Source organism: Notolepis coatsorum (genome assembly GCF_963971535.1).
Source record: "Notolepis coatsorum genome assembly, chromosome: 8".
NCBI lineage: Eukaryota > Metazoa > Chordata > Actinopteri > Aulopiformes > Paralepididae > Notolepis > Notolepis coatsorum.
In genome coordinates this window covers 144,293,562-144,313,774 of record NC_140172.1, presented here as the reverse complement: position 1 = coordinate 144,313,774, position 20,213 = coordinate 144,293,562, and the positions used below count along the sequence as shown (strand labels likewise).

Sequence of the window (20,213 nt, the reverse complement as noted above, 5' to 3'; positions counted from 1 at the left end):
GACTGGAAAATGTGGAGTACCGGATTTTTTCCCCCATCCATTTTCATTGAGTCCATTCCAAAATCCCTTATGTCATCTGGGAGACGATAGGGGGCGCTCGTGAGTGGCTTTCAACATAACTATCGGAAACCCGAGATATCTCGTGTGTGGCAGTGAAAGTGTTAAGAGGTTAACAAACTTTGCCATCTTATTTATATTGAAACATGTTTTTTTATAGATTGTATAGTACATTTTGCTCTGGTAATCTACTGGAAATCCACCCCTCTGGTGGGATCAAGATCCATCTTTTTTGGGATCAAACTGATCCCACTCCTGTGTTGTCGGTTTGAACTACCCATTTCAGATTTTATCCAGATTAAAGCTTGGATTTGATTTTCTGATCTGATCCGATATCAAAGTGATCCTCATCCTGTTTTTTGGTTTTCAACTACCCAAAATACAAATCTGATCCATTCAGATAGTGATTAAAAGTTTTGAACTCCTGGGCCCAGGAGACTCGGGTGTATAAAAGTCTATTGGATCATGTCTCCAGCACCCCCACAGCCATAGCTACAACCACTTACGTCAAGGCTCTCATCCACATTCATTCATTTTCTCCTCTCTCCCATGATTTCAGAATACAGAAGTGTTGCTGTGGTCTATGGACAATGAATGTCTTTACAGCTACATAAAGCTATCAGAGGTAGCGTCGGGTACCTCGTATCATTGTTATGCCGATGATACTCAACTCTTCCTCTCCTTCCCTCCCTCAGATATCCACGTCTCTGAGCGGATCTCGGCCTGTCTGTCCGACATCTCCGCCTGGATGATGACCAACCACCTCAAACTGAACCTAAGCAAAACAGAATTGCTCCACCTGCCGGCCAAATCCTCCCCCCTGACCGACCTTTCCATCACAGTCGAGAATGCAGCTGTGACCGCGTCCCCGACCGCCAAGAACCTTGGTGTTGTCCTCGACGACCAGTTGAACTTCTCTGCTCACATCGCAGCGACAACCAGAACCTGCAGATTCCTCCTGAGCAACGTCAGAAGGATCCGCCCCTTCCTGACAAAAGAAGCCACCCAACTCCTCGTCCAATCAACAGTCATCTCCCGCCTCGACTACTGCAACGCACTGCTCACTGGCCTCCCGACCACTGCCACCAAGCCTCTTCAACTCATTCAGAACGCAGCGGCCCGCCTGATCTCAAACCTACCGAAGTCGGCCCATGTCACCCCACTTCTTAGGGACCTGCACTGGCCCCCCATTGCTGCACGTATCCGCTTCAAGGCCCTCGACCTAGCATACCGTGCGGCAAAGGGAATGGGCTCCCGCCTACCTCCGGTCAATGGTCTCTAACTACACACCCTCAAGACCCCTACGCTCTGCATCTTCTGGCCACCTCAGACCTACTCCTATCCGAGCTCCGGGAGGGTCATCAAAGAGAAGTTGCCTATTCTCAGTCCTTGCCCCACAACTACCCACCCCAGTTAGGACAGCCGAAACCCGTCCAATCTTTTTGCGTCGTCGACTAAAGACGCACTTCTTCAACCATTATCTGAAATAATAAAAGTAAATTGAAATAAAAATAAAAGAAATAAAATTAAAATATCTAACCCTAACTAACCATACTGTCATGCACTTGTCCTAATAAACTAACCTACACTGTAACACGCAACACTTTGATGAACATTGTTACTCAGCTGATAGAGTTGTGCCCTTCCTGATGACTTGTCGTACAGAACTTGTAAGTCGCTTTGGATAAAAGCGTCAGCTAAATGACTAAATGTAAATGTATCTGGAGAAATGTAATCTTTTATTGTGAAGAAAATGACATTGCTGCAGTTGACCATGGAGATGGTAAAGTACTATAAATGTAAAACATTTGGCATTTTTTACAATTAAGGTGGGATTGTACAACTTCAAGGCTCCTTTCGAGTGCCGCGCTGCAAGGAGGAGCAATAAGAGGAAAACAAAGTAAACATAATTGTACTTACAGATGTTGTGGTGTCCAGTCTGCTGTCTGTTTCCACAAGAAGAAGGTTTTGATCCAGATGTTTTGAGTAGAAAGCCTTGGTCCAGTAGAGTTCCGTCACAGAGACTTCACACTGTAAACACACAAAGCATTTGTTGAATAATCAGGGCGAAACGTGTTTAGTCCCTTGTTTGAGCCGAATCTGGGTTGGACGTGATTTGTGGAACTCCCTCTGGTGTTGTGGTCATGAACTTCACTGACCTTGTTACTCAGCTGATAAGAGTTGTACCCTTCCTGCTGTCTTGTAGTACAAAACTTGTAAGTCGCTTTGGATAAAAGCGTCAGCTAAATGACTAAATGTAAAAATGTACATGGGTATCTTTGTGGTGTAGTGTATCTTGTAAACCAGGCCGATTGCAAGTTGCTGTACTCTGTCGTCTAATCTAAGCCGTCCTAGATTGTCGAAACGGGCAGGGGTAAGGTGGGTTTTTAAGAGTAAGGCCAAGCAGTAGCCTGACCAGTTTGTTTTGTGATGTTTGGAGCCTTGTTTTTAGGGTCTTTGAGGTGCTTTGGTACCATGAGAACGTGCAAGCATAGTCGTAGAAACCTTGAATGAGTGCTCCTGTTAGTCTTCAAGGTATTCTTATTTACCGACTAGAGAGGAGATCCTGTACAAAAATCGTGTTTGTTTGTTGCCATTTCGTCACAGGAAAGATTTGCCTCTAGGATGGAACCCAGGTAGGTAATTTCATATTTTCCTTGTGACAATATTGTCACCCACTGTATAGGGACTAGGGCTGCAATCGAAATCGCTATTTGGAATGATGCAATCATCAAATCGCCAAGCCTGCAATTAAATAAAATAAAAATAAAAAAACGTTTCTTTTTTTAGCCAGGAAGTCCCATTGAGATACAAGATCTCCTTTGCAAGGGATACCTGGCCAAGAACACAGCAATAAAATGTGCGATACATCACACAAGAACATAATAAATGTGCATGTATATACAATATACAATACATCACATGTAAACACAAAAAAACAAAGCAGAATAGTCTACATGATAGTAAAAGTGTATAATACAGGGTAATACAGTAATTTTGCAGTTGGGACCCGACTACAGAAAGCAGCAACATTCTTCTTGTAGGAAGTTATGTAATACAGATTTAAATTCACCAAGAGAGGCCGGGGTGTCTAAGTGGATAACACCGGTTCCTGAGGAGCGAGCGAGCGAACTAGAGACGAAATCGCGCGCGACACTGTCCTGATATGAGGCGGCGCGTGTCCGAGTGTGTCTGTGTGTGTGTGTGTTACCTGGAAGCACACGTGGGGGGGGGCTGCGATTCTTGACCAATAAAAAGTGTTTAGGGGCGGGACTCGGCCGCGTAATCGCTCAACTAGAGACACAGCGAGCGAATATCTGAGGGGTGGACGACATTGCTGCTCAGTTCGCTGTCGCTCGCGGCAGGTCAGGATAGTCTGATTGAAACGAATACATTTTAATCATTTTCGCAATCACGCTCGCTCGCGTCGCTCCCTGTCAGGAAGGGGTGTAATGGTCCTGTAGCCCAGCGGTTCTCAACAGGGGTTCCGCGGCACACAGGGGTTCCGCGGAGAGCTGTCAGGGGTTCCGCGAGATGCCTGGCAATGTTCTTTAAAAATATAGAATGACAACAGTCTTATTTTGAAAATCCTATAGCGGGTCTCATTTATGCCCACGCGCAGCTCCAGCTATAATAACTAGGCTCCGAAAGCTAGCAACATTAAGGTCATTATGATACTCTTATTTTGAAAATCCGTGGTGTCGTGACTCATATCCGCTCCAGCACACAGCCAATAGGATGCATCTCCACACAGCAGTAGCGTTCTGCCGTCTCAGTAGTAGCAGTAGCGTCTGTCTGGAACGCGGACATTGCAACAGACTCAGAGCAAGGATAGTGTTTTCGCGACCCAAAACAAATCCCTGCTGTTTTATTCCGCAACGGGTCAAATGCATATAACATGCTTTGCAATCCTTGCCATTCCTTTATCACCACGTCGTGTTTAAGACCGGAATTAATGCCCCGTTAGCATTAGCTAACAACAAGCTAAAGCCCTGTTCAGAGTGACAGAGAACAGCAGAGTGGGGACTTGGAAGGAGGACTTGAAAAGATATGATGAAGTCAGACGAGTATATTATATTGATAGTCAATGTACTGAGGGTGGACAGACAGATGATGTTGATATTTAAACAAAAAATACAATACATAATAAATGTATGCATGATCATGCAACATAAAACAATTGCAACTAAATAACACAAATACAATAGGCACATTTGTGACTGTTACAAATATAACACGTTTTATACTTGTGCTACAAGATTTTGGCCTGTGCTACAAAACTATCAACCTCTGTAGCACCAGTGCTATGTGCAAAAAAAGTTAACTACAGCCCTGCAACTATTTAACTAAACAAAATAGTCTATCTAGTGCTTCATGTGTATACAATAATTGCCTAATCTAATAACATGAACTAAAAAAGAAATCGATCACACGTTTCGTAAAGTTATTATAGAAACTTCACCAACTTAACGTCCGCGGCAGGCGTCATTACTTTTACCAACAGATTTTCCAACGCATTTCCAGAGCAGTCGCATTCGTGTGACATCACGGGTCCTATGTCCGTTATCAAGGAAATGCAAATCGGCTATCGCAATCGTCGTCGTGATAATAATCACTAAATGCATTCAGTGCTGGATCTAATCAAATGGATTTATCGAGACACGTTATGGAAAGTTCAAGACCGGACCACACAGCTTCTGAAAAGTGCTAATTACACGCTTCCGACGGCGATGGTCTACTTGCAGAACAAGTGAGTGTATCAGCCGCTGTGTTATGATTATTATGATAAAAAATGTAAATGAATGAATGAATGAAAACTGTATTTAACAGATAAACAGTAAAAGGCACTCTGCAGGGATGTGATGTCATAATCAATCGTCACCTCACTAGAATAATATTTCCAACGTGAACCGCAAAGCTGAATTTTCACACAAAATGGACAAGTTTTTAACTCGTCCATCGAAACAGGTTACAGTTACCAATACCAATTCAGTACCTTCCAGTACCAATTCGACCGCTGAGATTGCCCCAGTCAAACAGTGCAGCTGCAATGTTGTGTTCTCATGCTAAACCAGACTGTTATTATGTTGTGTTCTCATGCTAAACCAGACTGTTATCATGTTGTGTTCTCATGCTAAACCAGACTGTTATCATGTTGTGTTCTCATGCTAAACCAGACTGTTATCATGTTGTGTTCTCATGCTAAACCAGACTGTTATCATGTTGTGTTCTCATGCTAAACCAGACTGTTATCATGTTGTGTTCTCATGCTAAACCAGACTGTTATCATGTTGTGTGATCCTTTTCTGTATTTAAAAAAAAATACATGATTTTCTGTTTGAGAAATGGTCACACTATTGCTATATTTATTTATACATTTAGACCTGAAACGCCTGCTAATAATGCATTATATAGCCTGCATATACACACAAATGTGTTTCCCGGTTTCAATGGGTTAAATAAACGTTATTTTGAAAGCAAGCACTTTTGTCATCATTGTAGCAAAAAAGACAGGACCGGAAAAGTCTTTATCGTATGTAGGGGTGCCCTGGGATATTTTATTGGACACAGGGGTGCCTTGGCAGCAGAAAGGTTGAGAACCCCTGCTGTAGCCCATTCCATGCCCAAGGTGCGAAGCTTGAGAAAGCTGTTCCTAGCTAACCCTGCTCAAGCCAGAGAAAACATCTGAGCTGAGTAAGGAAAGGGTGGGGGGGAGCGGGGCTCGGGGGGGCATCTCTCTACTGGTTCAATTAATGTAGAAAAGTAGAAAAACGTTGCACTATAAAAACGAACTGGATAGTTGATGATAATAAACATTTAACTTCATTAGCTGAAGTATTCTAAAATCATTTAAGCCATTCTCCTTTTCTGTGTGTGTGTGTGCACGCGTCTCATATCTGGTCTGACATCAGGAGTTTGATAGTATTTACTGAGGATTGCCAGATAATGTTGATATTTAAACACAAAAAAAATTATAATACAAAATAAATATACATGATCATGCAACATAAAAAAAATTGTTATAGGAACAGTTTGGGAGAGGGAGGTAAGGGGTTTTAGATTGTGTGTTGTGAAGTTTACTTCAGAGAGGGAGAGTGAAGTACAGAAAAAAGGTACCGTTGGGTACCATACCGGTATCGATTCCCAGGTAAAAAGAAACATTTTCAGACTCGGTGTCCCGAACAGACCCACCGCGTAGGCCAGATGCAAGCCGCATTTGACAATAAACCTCTGTGGGGCTGCTTAAAAAAAATTATAATCGCAAATGTAATCGCAATATCCGTCAGAAAAATCGCAATTCGATTATTTCCCAAAATCGTGCAGCCCTACCACGGACCCCGGTTCTAAATGGGAACCGGTACAAAATTAGAAAAAACTGAGTATTGATAAGCTCCGACGTTATCGGTACTGCTATCGATACTCTAGAAATTATTATTATTATGAGGTTTTTTTCGAGGAATTTAAACGTTGCGAACTATCTCTCCTCTCTCTGTCTCTGCACGAGAAGCGAGGCGCAGCGAGCCATTATTACACACACTCGTCGCGAGCCGCTCACACTCACACATACGGGTACTTAAGGGAGGTGCCTGTCCGTGGCTCCGTGCTGCTGAAGCGTGCTGCACACAGACAGCTCTGCATGCGCTCGCCATGGCGGAGAGAGCGAAGCGCTCGAAAGTATGGGTATACTTTACGAGAGTCGATGCCGGCAACGCACGTTGCCACAAGTGCAACAAAACATTTGGCAGTAAGGGTGGCAATACGAGCAATTTATCAAAACATCTGTTGGCAAAACATAATATTAGTGTGCAGAAATGCACCGTTTTTGACTGCTTTGCTCACAGTGTTCCATCTGCATCCACATCCACTGCAGGTAAGCCAAGATACGGAGTTAGCTAGGCTAATAACGAATTATTACGAATAGGCTAATAAATAAAATATAATTGCTTAGCTAATTGTTTAGCTACAAATATATTTGAAAGATGACAACTTTTTATAGATCGTCAGGCTGAGGCTGCAGCCACCATGTCCCAGCCCACCCCTCCTCCCTCTACCACCACCGGTCTCAGCCAAGCCCAAAGTCCCTTCACCCTAGCAGCTAGAGCAGGGGTGGCCAACCCGCGGCTCGCATGCCCGTCAATGTGCGGCTCTGCCATAAAAAAAAAACTCATTCCATAAGGACGTAGAATAAACATTCACAATTTTTTTTTAAATGGTCCATTTGCATGTTCTTGGTATCTGAATCTAGGGACATATATGGATCAGTGTCAGAAATAGTGTGTCTGTTACTAGGCTTGAGTAAATTGTAACCAAAGGAGAATATCAATTCTATTTAAAAAAAAATTTATCTTTGACTGTGAATAACACCATGCTAAAATTGACCAGACCTGAAAAATCTAAGCAAATGAATAAAGGGAAGATGATTAAACAGAAGGTTTTGTAGATACAGTACTGAATTCTGCCATCTTTTTATAATGTAAATTTCTCCACCATTTTTCATCATATTGCAACACTGTTTTTGCAAGACATTCACAGAAAGGTAGAGAAACTAACTGTGTTCTGTTTTATGGCAATAACGTTCAGGTTTGTGGGAGATAATCCCAAAAAATAAGAGAAATAAAAAAGTAAATCCAGAAGTCAGATGATTGACAGGGGCTGGTGTGAGCTGGGTAGGGTAGTTTTTCGAAATTTGAACGCCCTGAGTCTCTTCCTTCAAAAGACTACACTCACTTTTGGATGTGCCACTTCCTCCTGTCAATGTGCGCCGGTTTCTGACTCAATGCCCTGAGATTTCTATAATCTTATATTTCACTAATAACAGTTAAAATAATTGGTAAACAAACGTAATGCTGAAAATATACACTTTTACTGTATATCTTGGGCTTAAGAGGTTAACCCTGTGAGGCCCAAATTAAAAAGACATTAGCAACTTCAGAGGCCAGAGGGTGGGACATATAAACACATTTACTATCAAATAGCATTGTGAGGCTGAACAGGACCAATTGACTATACATGTGCTTAAAGGGGAACTATCTTATAAATGGCCTTTTTCAGTGTTTACCATTGTTTCTTAGCTATGTGGGCTTATATTAATAGGATCTATGTCTCTAATTCTCATATTGGCGCATTCTTCCAATTCTCCTCTCACAATATTCACCCTCACTGAACTGAGTCATCTGAAAATGTGCATATCTGTGATGTCAGAGATTTCTCAGCTGCATAATAATGTGGCAGTTGGCACCAGGCCACACAGTGGTTGGAGCCCAGCCTCAAAACGGCTTAAGATCTTGAGGTAGAAAAATGCGGTTTTTGAGTACTTGATTAGAAATACAAAACAATGCTTTTTTTTTTTGAAAAAAACCTATGTGTTCCATAGACTCACAGGAATTGTGTAAAAGTGTGCAAATAGTGAAAGAAATAGTCAAATAGTTCCCCTTTAACACTTTAAATAAACATTATTTTTTTAAATGGCTAAAAGTGATTTTGTAATTTTGCAACCGTGGGTCTCACAGGGTACTTTTAACCCTGTGAGGCCCAAATAAAAAAGACATTAGCAACTTCAGAGGCCAGAGGGTGAGACCTATAAACACATGAAGGGTGCGTGACTGTGGCTCTTTGTGGTACCACAGTAATTTTTGTGGCTCTTAGTCTCTGTCTGACTGGTTGGCCACCCCTGAGCTAGAGGAAGGATGACAGAGGATAGGGTGAAATAGTGTCACAGCCTCTACTAATAAAATAGAGTATTGAACCGTTTTTAACAGCTGGGTATTGGGTGGGACATTCTGATTCAAGTACTTTGTAAATTAAATAGAAAGTCCCAAAATAGTTAATTTATCTGACTGCTTGTATTAATTGATCAAAAAGTAGCCATGTGCAGTAATATCTAATATAGTTATATTAAAGAATAATAAAGCAATGTCGATTATGTTCTTAACACTATGGGTGCCGACCAGAAATCCGGAAAATGACTGGATTGCCAGCGCTATTTGTCTATGGAGAAATTCCCCTTCTTTGCAGGGCTATAACTTTTTAAATTCTATTGCTACATTGCCATTATTAGGGCCCATTCAAAGTCCTATATGTATTGTTCATTGTGTAGCAACGTTAAACTTTTTCATTCACATATTCATAGTAAAGTATGGTCTAATGTATGTATGTATGGTCTAATGTATGTTTTCATCTCTTTCTGCAGCTTTCTCCAGAACGTGATCTATAGCCCCAAATGCATTATATTGATGATGCAATACAGTTTTATGGCAATCGGCGCGATATAAAAAATTCCAACTAGACGTCATCTGATGTTGACCGGATGGGCTAGGGGGTGTTTATAATTCCGTGGGCAGCGTTATACCAATCATCTAATGTGGGTCAAATGTTGATCATAGCAGTTAGTATCGAAGACGGTAATTTTACACGCTAAAACTCACCCCAGTCTCCGCGCGCCGTTGGGCGATCATCGTAGAGTAGAAATTTTACCATTATGGGATGTCGATTTACCCGGTCCATTTCCAGCTTGTATAATACTATATACGTCCAAATCATGTTGTTTATCGAGTTATTGGCAACGGATCGCTATGTATTGTGTCGAGATCGAGTCCCGGGACCTATAGCGAGTGCCCGGAAGTAATATGGCCGACCAGCACAACCTCCACTGCACTTCCTGTTTGGCGATTGCGCCGATCGGCCACCAGATGGCGCTCCTGAACCGCCAGAGAGCTCAGTGGGTCCTCCTGGTGGATCTCAGGCCAGCGGAGGGGAAATATGAATCCGATCCCAGATTTTTGAAATATTGATATTAAAGACGCTGTAAAGCGTCTTCGGCAACTTGAGCATGGCCGGGAATGACGCTGTAAAGCGTTTCCCGGCAGTTAAAGTGTTAATAATATTTTTGTGTGTGCAAAATACTCAAAAAGAACCGATAAGAGTATCGATAAATTCCCGAACCGTTAAGCAGTATCGCTAAGAGTAGTAGTATCGATAAAATCCTAAAGATACCCATCCCTACCACTGTAACAGATAAGACATTGGCCTTGCTGAGTTTGCAATTTGATCCAAAGAGAATGGATTCCGTTTTACCCAGGTGCAATGGAAGTTTGTTATCAGCGACTATGTACATGTCAAAATACTTCCCAAAGGTCAGTGAATACCACAAACACAACACAAGAGGTAGCTCCACAAATCATGTTAAACCCAGATTCGGCTCAAACAAGGCACTAAACACGTTTTGCAACTATGCAACAACAATGTGGAACGCCCTACCCACAGCTGTGAAGGAATGTGAATCTACCCACCTTCAAAACCTCAACCCCCTCCAATGTACAGTCCCCCCCCCCCCCCCACCTAACCCCCTCCAATGTACAGTCCCCCCCCCCCACCTACCCAACCCCCTCCAATGTACAGTCGCCCCCCCCCCCCCACCTAACCTCCTCCAATGTACAGTTTCTTCCCCCTCAAATGTATATACTCTTTCTTACTCTTTTTGTATCACAAACAGTACTGTATTTGTAAATCTGGTGTGTCATAAATGTATAGATGTAGCAGTACTGTCTATCTGTATGTCATAATATGAATTGAAAATGGGAGACTTTGATTGATTGAAAAGTTTATTAACAGATTGCAGAATGGGTACAGTACAGTACAGCTCAATACAGGGTTCGAAATTAACGGGGGCTCGGGGCAAAATGCCCTTGAAAATGGACAAAATGCCCCCGAATATCAGTTAAGGGGGGCAGAAAATGCCCCGACAGTTTACTAATTATATATATAATTATATATGATCTACAGTGCAAGCATTTCCCTTGTATTTGGCCCTAATAATATGTGTGTGTGCGCCACCCGGAAAAATCATTTACTCGAGACGAGTGACGATTACAAAACAGCTCCGCTGTTATAATAGTCCCACATTACACAAGGCGCATAAACGTCCAATCACAGTAGCGCCCGAAAACAAAGTCACAGTACCGGCTTAGGCAAGTTATACATTCAGAATCAGACAACGCAAAAAAATCAGCCAGCCATGAAGCCCATTCATTTTTATTTTGAGCAAAAGAGAGACGAGGAGAAAGAGAGGAATCCGGCTGACATGGCTTTTGAAGTGATATTCGCACGTGTTTTTGCGGGTCCAGTCCCCACGGTATGTTGACAGAATTCGCAAAACACCTTATCGACTGAAGCATAAAAGTCATTAGGATACTGCTCTGCTCTGAATTTAGGGCTTAGTGGGGAATTTCTTCCGACGTTAACGTTAACGACGCACCGAAGCAGCTAGACCATTTCTCCGTGTTGTGTGTAACACGCAGCGGTCCCCGCCTCCTCCCTCCTTGCAACAAACGTTCCACCCAAAAACTGAATTTCTATTTCATAATGAATTAAATAATTGTATAAAGAATTTTCAATGTTCTGTCATCTAATAATATATTCCATTACCTTTCCTATCTGTATCAAAGTCAAAATGTTGGTATCATAACAACACTACAACATACAAAAGCAGCTTGACAACCGATATCCTTTGCGTTTGATTGATTGAAAACTTTATTAACAGATTGCAGAATGGGTACAATACAGTACAGCTCAATACACACAAGTTAAGGGGATGCAGACCAGAGAAAGACTTTCGTCTTGTTTACATCAGGGTCCCCCATTTTCAATTCATAGTGTGCACACGCACAGTATAATAATGCATGAGATAAATAGTTAATAAACTCTGTGTTACTTGAACAATTTTCACTGTGCTCCTAAATTTCTTTGTGTGCTCCTAAATTTTTATTTAGATTTTATTTATTAACATTTTATTTAGGAGCACATGTGCTCCTTGGGAAAAAGGTTAGCGTAGAGCCCTATATATGGAGACATTAACATTACATTATCAAACATAGGGACGAAGACTGTAAAAAAAAGTGTCAACAATGTTTTATAATCCTTATGTTAATTTTCATCATAAAAATTCAGTGCCCCCGAAATACAAAAAAAGCCCCCGAAAATCAATTAAGGGGGGCAAAAAAAGCCCTTGAAAAAAAATGTTAATTTCTAACCCTGGCTCAATACATACAATTGTTAAGGGGATGCAGACCAGAGAAAGACTTTCGCCTTGACAATTGTGTGTATTGAGCTGTACTGTACCCATTCTGCAATCTGTTAATAAAATGTCCAATCAATATATGCTGACATCTACCTTGTCTGCCTTTTTTTACCCATATACCTGTACTAACAGTCAGTAAAAAAAAGTATAATGTTACTGACAACAATTAAAACCGATGTATTGATTCCTGCAGTTATTTTGTTACTATGTCTAAACCCTTAGGCTCTTGTTGATAGGATCAGCCGTTATTGGCTACGGCTCGAGGGTCAGTAATTTATCTCATAAGAGACAGGGTCGCAGGGCAGATGCCCTGATATAAAAAGCCTTGTATCTTTACCCTGAGGGCACTAACCCTGAGGGTTTATCAAAGCCAGCTGCAGATTCTGCCGAGTTCAAAGCCGAGGGCTTTTACTAGCAAGCTAGTAATAGACAATAGCTAGTAGCAAGCTGGCTAGTAATATCCAACAGCTAGTAGCAAGCTAGCTAGTAATATCCAACAGCTAGTAGCAAGCTAGCTAGCTATACAGGAGCTATGTAAGCTAGCAAGGAGCTAGCAAACAGGAGCTAGCAAACAGGCGGTCTCGTTAGCATTAGGCTACTTTCTCCGAGACTAAACTAACACAAAGGTGGGTTAGTGATCTTGGATCCGAACAGAATGTACACACAGGATGAGTGGACTATTTTACGGTACATGTAGCAACAAGTAGATAACGTTTAAAACACGAATTACAACTGTTATAAGCGTTTATCAGACGGAGAGTAACACAACGCAGCTCACCTGGCTCGTAGGGGTCCGGAAATACTGTGCAGCAGCCGCGCGCAAACTCGGTTTCACTGTGTTGGGCGGCGTCTATACTTTTACCAACCGATTTCCAGTTCCGTCTATACTTTCCGTAGCCGCATTTCTGGCAGACGCTCTCTGATTGGCCGACGCCAGTTTCTACACTGGTTAAGCTTAGGCAATCTTCGAAGTTGGTTAAGGTTAGAGTTTGTCTTAGAGCATGGCGATAGAACGCCAGGTAGTTTGCAGGCTGTTTGACGTGGAAATGGGACAAAGACACAGCTCGAGTCGTCACGCTATTGGGCGCACATGTCACATGACCAGAAACGTATGCCAGAAATGCGGCTACCTTTGGTAATCACGCTGCTGGGCGGTACCAACCGATTTCCAGTTCCGCGTTCGCGACGCTGCTGGGCGTCGGGGCGTGTACCTTGTTTTGCACTACTGCGCATGCGGATGAGGGGGGGGGGGGCTCTCTGAATGAATGAAGAATGTAAACTTTATTTAACAGATTGCAGAATGGGTACAATACAGTACGGCTCAATACACACAATTGTTAAGGGGATGCAGACCAGAGAAAGATGTTTGTCTTGTTTACATCAGGGTCCCCCATTTTCAATTCATCATATGACACACACGACATACAGATAGACAGTACTGCTACATCTATACATTTATGACATACCAGATTTGCAAATACAGTACTGTTTGTGATACTAAAAAAATCCAGAAAAAGAGTGTATATACATTTGACATAGAAACTGTGCATTGGAGGAGGTTGGGTAGGGGGGGGGGACACTGTACATTGGAATACTGACATACATTTGACATAGAAACTGTACATTGGAGGAGGTTGGGTAGGTGGGGTGGGGTTGGGTGGGGCTGTACATTGGAGGTGGGGGGGGGGGGTGGTCGGGGGGGGGGGGGGGGCACTGTACATTGGAATACTGACAAAGCCATGCTTGGTCTTTATTGTACAACTGGGTTAGGACATTTACATGGGCCAGTTTTGAATTGCAGTCTCCCGTAGGTGTTCTTTGAGAGTGTTTTTGAAAGTGGGTAGTGATTCACATTCCTTTACAGCTTTGGGTAGGGCGTTCCACATTGATGTGGCATAATTGCGAAACGTGTTTAGTCCCTTTTTTGAGCCGAATCTGGGTTTAACATGATTTGTTGAGCTCCCTCTGGAGTTGTGGTATTCGTGGTATTCACTGACCTTTGGGAAGTATTTTGACATGTACATGGGTACCTTGGTCGTGTAGTGTATCTTGTAGACCAGGCCCATTGCAAGTTGCTGTACTCTGTCGTCTACTCTAAGCCATCCTAGGTTGTCAAAGTGGGCAGGGGTGAGGTGGGTTCTAGGAGTAAGGTCAAGCAGTAGTCTGACCAGTTTGTTTTGAGATGTTTGTAATTTTGTTTTTAGCGCCTTTGAGGTGCTTTGGTACCATGAGGTGCAAGCATAGTCGTAGTACCCTTGTGTGAGTGCTCCTGGACGCGTGTATGCTTTACCCAACGAAGTTGTGTTTCCGGGTTCCTCTGATTGGCCACTGACCTATGCTATTACGCCCCCCTTTACACTCTCGCCTGAGACGCGCTGCGAAGCGCCAGCGCGGCGAGGCGGTGGTTTCTCCCCGGCCCCGTGCGCCGCGCTGCTGCCGGCTTGTCTCACATGACTCGGTCCAGCTCCAGCAGCAGCGGCCGTCTTCCGCCTGCGGTATCCTCCCTCCGAGCGTAGCGTAGGAGAGTGACACCGTTCCTATTGTATTTGGCCTGCATAGAAACTGATGGCAAGAACACTCAGGGGTGCCACCTTTCATGCAGGACAATAAAGGATCCAAGGGGTGGGGTGGGCTGCCAGTGGTAGTAAATCAAGAAAACATTTTGAAGTGCTTTATTAAAGCAGGGTCCACACTTCAGAAATGGTCCTTTCAATTTAAGGTGTTCTATGCAGTTTTAGAAGAGACATATATATATATTCATAACTGGAAAATTGGGTCCCTGCAGGCTGCAGCAGGTTTGAAACTAGAATACAATGTCATACAATATCAACCTTGATAGTCTCATTACTTGGGGAGTGTGTTATACGTTTTGTCCACTAGATGTCGACCTTTACACATCAAACAATTTATCTGCAGACCATTCCACCTTCGCTCAACCCTCTTCCACAAATACTCATCAGTTAATCAAAGTCTTCTTTCATTTCTGTGTGGAACAGGACTTAATCACTGAGCCTCAATCCAAAGTGCCGGTGGGCAAATCGTCCTCAAAAGGGCCCACATGTGCAGGTTAAGTACAAACTCTTGACTGCCTGTCTCTTGGTGAAAACGTGAACAAAACACATTTCCCAAACCAGAGAAGTAATACTCAAACCTGTGATGTCAATATCATTCAGAGGATAACATCTACAGCCTCCTAGACTCCACTGCGTACCGACCCACCTGCAAAAGTGGAGGCTTTCCTTTGTCCTCTTTTTCTCTGTCTTCCAGCGCATGATTTATCAAGCAGACTCCCTTCTTTGTTCTTTATTAAATCTCAGAGAGGTACATGAGGATGGGCACTCAGTGAGTGAGTGACACACATAGACACAGTTCTGTGATACTGCCTGCATAGACAATAAGAGCTAGTAGGCAATGCTGGAAACGAGAACCCATGTTTAAAACCCCAAAGTGAAAGGTTGGCTACAGTGACACAAGTAAGGACAATAGGGCACATCTGATTTTTAATTTGGCTGTTCATGCATATTCATGAGATTGAGAGAGAACTAAGTTATTCATATAGTCCTAAATGTAAATGTAAATGTAGTCCTCAACTCTAATATTGACTAATAGCAAACCAACATTTATCATAAAGGACAAGTTAAATGAGTTTCCTGGTGTAGCACAATGAAGGTATAAAAGACGTGTTGAAAGAACATTGCATGCTCTTTACTAGTGTGGGTGACCTGGTAGATCTATGATATTATTCTTCTGCTTTATTCTGATGTTTTTTTGTTTGGCTACTGCTCCCTGAGCTTTCTCACTACACACACGTGTCAGGTTTCAAAACGACCGGCCTGTTCCAACTTGAGTTGCTATTGCTTTGTGGAATGTTTCACCACATTGTTTGGGAAAAATAGACTTTAAACGAGCAATTTTGCTCCATAGGAATGAATGGTGGAATGTTGAAAACTGTCGAAAACTGATTTAATTTTGTTTTTGCAAGATGTTTTTTTAAATTGCGACATTGGCCTACATTTTGCACCTAGATATAAAAACAAGACATCAAAATGATGCCACGACTGTCCCCTCAGTCATAAAAGAAATTCATGGAATTGGACATTTCAATAATTTTGTAGCCATTTGTTTGACAGTCACACTCCACCTACACACTAGGCGCTCCCATAGTCCAGCAGACTGTACACAGAGCAGACTCCGCGGACGTCCGCGCGGACTCTTGAGCTTTGATCTCTGCGGACAGCAGACCCACAGGTGCGACGCTCCTATTTTCTGAGGCGCGGACATCCGCGCCGCTGACTTGGTGTCACACAAAACGCTGCTCGGCGTTTTGGTTGACATCGAACTGCATTTAATGTGACGCCGCGGCGCGAGGAGAGAGATGAGCCCGTGAAGCTCTTCTCTCTCTCTCTCTCTCTCTCTCTCTCTCTCTCTCTCTCTCGCTCTCTCTCTCTCTCTCTCTCGCTCTCTCTCTCTCTCTCTCGCTCTCTCTCTCGCTCTCTCTCTCTCTCTCTCGCTCTCGCTCTCGCTGATAATGTTCCCTCCAGTAGAACAGACAGAATTGTGGGAAATGTAGTAAAACTGGTGCGAGAAATGTAGGAAATAGACCGCGGACGTCCGCTGAGATCTGCTGGACTATGAAAGCTCAAAGAGCCGCGCGGACATCCGCGGAGTCTGCTCTGTGTACAGTCTGCTGGACTATGGGAGCGCCTTAATGGACTCTCCACTCCCTTTTCACATGTATTTAGATCGCCACAGAGGCCACAATTGTTGAATGAATATAATTGCACATAAAGCTTCATCAACTCCCTCATATTAAATATCTAAGCTTTATCTCGTATGGTTTTGCTTTTATTGTACTCTAAAAAGTGAGAGAAGCGCCGCCTCATTGAAATGCATTGAGGATGGATGTGTGTCTTAAGATTTGAATCAATTAAGGCTGGCAGTGAGGTCACACATAAATGAGCCTCTTACACTTTCACTGGGAAAAACACACACACACACAAATAACTGTTTGTCGTAGAGACTTATGGGAGGTGTCAATCAACTCAGTATATAGTTCTACATTAATGGGTCTATATTAACCTCTTAAGCCTTATTTCACATTGCACAAATACATCAATACAGTCCGTATTAAGTGATGTTGTGTTTCTTTTTCAATTGTAGCCAAGAGTAAAGACCCTAACCCTATCAAAACAGCAGTCAAAGTGTATATTTTCAAAAACCAATTCTTTAAAAAAATGTATTGATTGGATACTTTATTGACACAACAGTAAAAAAAAAACATTTGAAACAACAATGTCAAGCGCTGGTCAAATGGATAGGACAGATCAATTCCGTGCAGATCAGATAATCCAACGCAGTTTTTAAAGCGGTTTATTAGAATGCTATGATCGAGTGTCCAATGCAGCGCTCAAGTCCAAAAGAAGAGACTCTGCCGGCATCAGTATTAACCCTGTCACTACCACACTACAGAATGTTAACCCTTTGTCGTGTGGCATACCTTCTGTATTGTCGCAGTGAAAGGGTTAACCCCTTGGTAGTGTGGTAGTGAAAGGGTTAATCCTGAGATAATTTGTTATTTTAACCAGAGCTGTCTCCGTCCTACCTAAAACCAGACTGGAATTTCTCTAATATACCATTTTACATTAAAAAAAAAGTATTCAATTGATTAAAAACAGTTTTTTCTAGTAATTTACTCATAAAAGGTCATTTGGAAATAGGCCTATAGTTGCTTAGGACATTTGATTTATTCAGTAATGGTTTTACAACAGCAGTTTTGTAAGCATTGGGAAAAACTCCAGTCTCAAGAGATGTATTAATTATTTTTCGAAATTATTCAGAGAGACTGCATAGACAATAAGAGCTAGTAGGCAATGCTGGAAACGAGAACCCATGTTTAAAACCCCAAAGTGAAAGGTTGGCTACAGTGACACAAGTAAGGACAATAGGGCACATCTGATTTTTAATTTGGCTGTTCATGCATATTCATGAGATTGAGAGAGAACTAAGTTATTCATATAGTCCTAAATGTAAATGTAAATGTAGTCCTCAACTCTAATATTGACTAATAGCAAACCAACATTTATCATAAAGGACAAGTTAAATGAGTTTCCTGGTGTAGCACAATGAAGGTATAAAAGACGTGTTGAAAGAACATTGCATGCTCTTTACTAGTGTGGGTGACCTGGTAGATCTATGATATTATTCTTCTGCTTTATTCTGATGTTTTTTTTGTTTGGCTACTGCTCCCTGAGCTTTCTCACTACACACACGTGTCAGGTTTCAAAACGACCGGCCTGTTCCAACTTGAGTTGCTATTGCTTTGTGGAATGTTTCACCACATTGTTTGGGAAAAATAGACTTTAAACGAGCAATTTCTCTAATATACCATTTTACATTAAAAAAAAAGTATTCAATTGATTAAAAACAGTTTTTTCTAGTAATTTACTCATAAAAGGTCATTTGGAAATAGGCCTATAGTTGCTTAGGACATTTGATTTATTCAGTAATGGTTTTACAACAGCAGTTTTGTAAGCATTGGGAAAAACTCCAGTCTCAAGAGATGTATTAATTATTTTTCGAAATTATTCAGAGAGACATCGAAGACATTCTTAAAAAAGGTTGTGGGAACGTTGTCGAGATTGCAGGTTGAAGATTTATTCTGCATTACAATTTTATGAAGTTCCGCCTCAGAGATGTTGCAAAATGTCTTCAGAGTTGGCGGTTTGTTACTAGGTAAACTGTGTATATCATTGGTATGTCTGCCAATGCCAGCCCTAGTAGTTACTTTATTGGTAAAAAACTGAGCAAAGTCCTCACATCAAAAGACACATGACACAGGTAAAAATTATATTAATTTTAATAGGCATCACATTGATTACTCTTGAAGCAGTTTCCACACCAATGATGTGTCTGATGTGAATGTATTTATCCAAGGCATGATTCACGTTCATTTATAGTATCCAAAAGCAGCCTCAACTGCAGCGACAGCTCCTACTTCTATTGCACCTACAACTACTCCTACTCCTGCACCCACTACTGCACCCTTTAGTTTTGCAATTACTCAAAGCTCCAAGCGCCTAAAAAAATGCAGCTACTGCATCTACAGCTCCTCCTACTACTGCAGCTACTGCTCCTCCTACTACTGCACCCACTTTTCTTTTCCATTTTTTTTCATTTTATTATCATTTTACCTACTAAAAGTGCTCCTGTTCCAACAACACTTGTAGTAATCACAATCCAATTGTTGCGTCTCTCAGCTCTTTCTCTGGCTTCTCTGACTTCATCTTCTCTCACCTTCTTCAATTCTGCCTCATGCTTCCTCTGCATCTCTTCTTTCCCCTCCTCCCGAGCGCCCCTTAGCTCTTCCACATGCTTTCTCTTAATTCTCTCCTCCTCTCTGCGTATCTGCTCCTCCCTCTCGTTCAGAATCCTCTGCTTCTCCTCCTCTATGGCTCTCTCAGCCTCTTGGAACATGTCATTGGTGTGTAGTGGCTTCCTCCATTCTCCGTCACCATCTTCTTGATCTTCTCAAGCATCTCAGTGACCTGAGAGCGGTCCTCCTCGTCTTTATTGTTGAAGAAGTGATACCGGTTGTTACATTTGGAAACGAATCCATGGAGATCTGGACTGCCATGCACAAACTCTTCAATTGACTGACCTTTATCAAGCTGGTCACGGTTAGTGAAGAGAACCATGGTGTACATGGCTGCCTGATCACCATAGATCTTCTGAATCATCTCCACTGCGTTCTTCTCTTCTTCCGTGTATTTTCCAATCCTGATCACAACCAGGAACACATGAGGACCAGGGCCCTGTTTCATGTACGTGGTTCAACTAAGTCGATCAAGATGTCCATTATCCAGCTTCAGTTAACCCGATGTTCGAAGCCGGGATTTTCCTGTTTCACAAACCTGGATTCAGTCTCGTTAACTCAAGCCAGACTTGAGAGTCAGGCTAGATGCGCGCTCCCGTTTTAGGTGGAAAGCCAGCACGTATCGATGGCAGAGACCCTGATTCTCAACGGCATTGATTGATTAATTGATTTAAGACTTTATTGACAGATTGCAATAGGCTCAATCGC

At 42.3% G+C, this 20,213-nt stretch overlaps 2 protein-coding genes across 2 annotated transcripts in view; both read right to left on the bottom strand.

Moving 5' to 3' along the window:
* LOC311233115 (uncharacterized protein) overlaps window positions 1–2,080 on the bottom strand; it is a 486,775-nt gene extending 484,695 nt beyond the window's left edge. The window contains exon 1 of the mRNA XM_084320005.1: window positions 1,978–2,080. The gene's annotated coding sequence lies outside the window, so the exon portion shown is untranslated. The remainder of the gene's footprint in view (window positions 1–1,977) is intronic.
* LOC311233623 (GTPase IMAP family member 9-like) lies at window positions 1,903–19,953 on the bottom strand (the record flags this gene model as incomplete). The annotated part of the gene is given in 3 exon segments (XM_084320589.1): window positions 1,903–1,926; window positions 19,427–19,615; window positions 19,618–19,953. Coding segments are annotated over 3 exon segments (549 nt in total).
* Window positions 19,954–20,213: the final 260 nt, after the last annotated feature.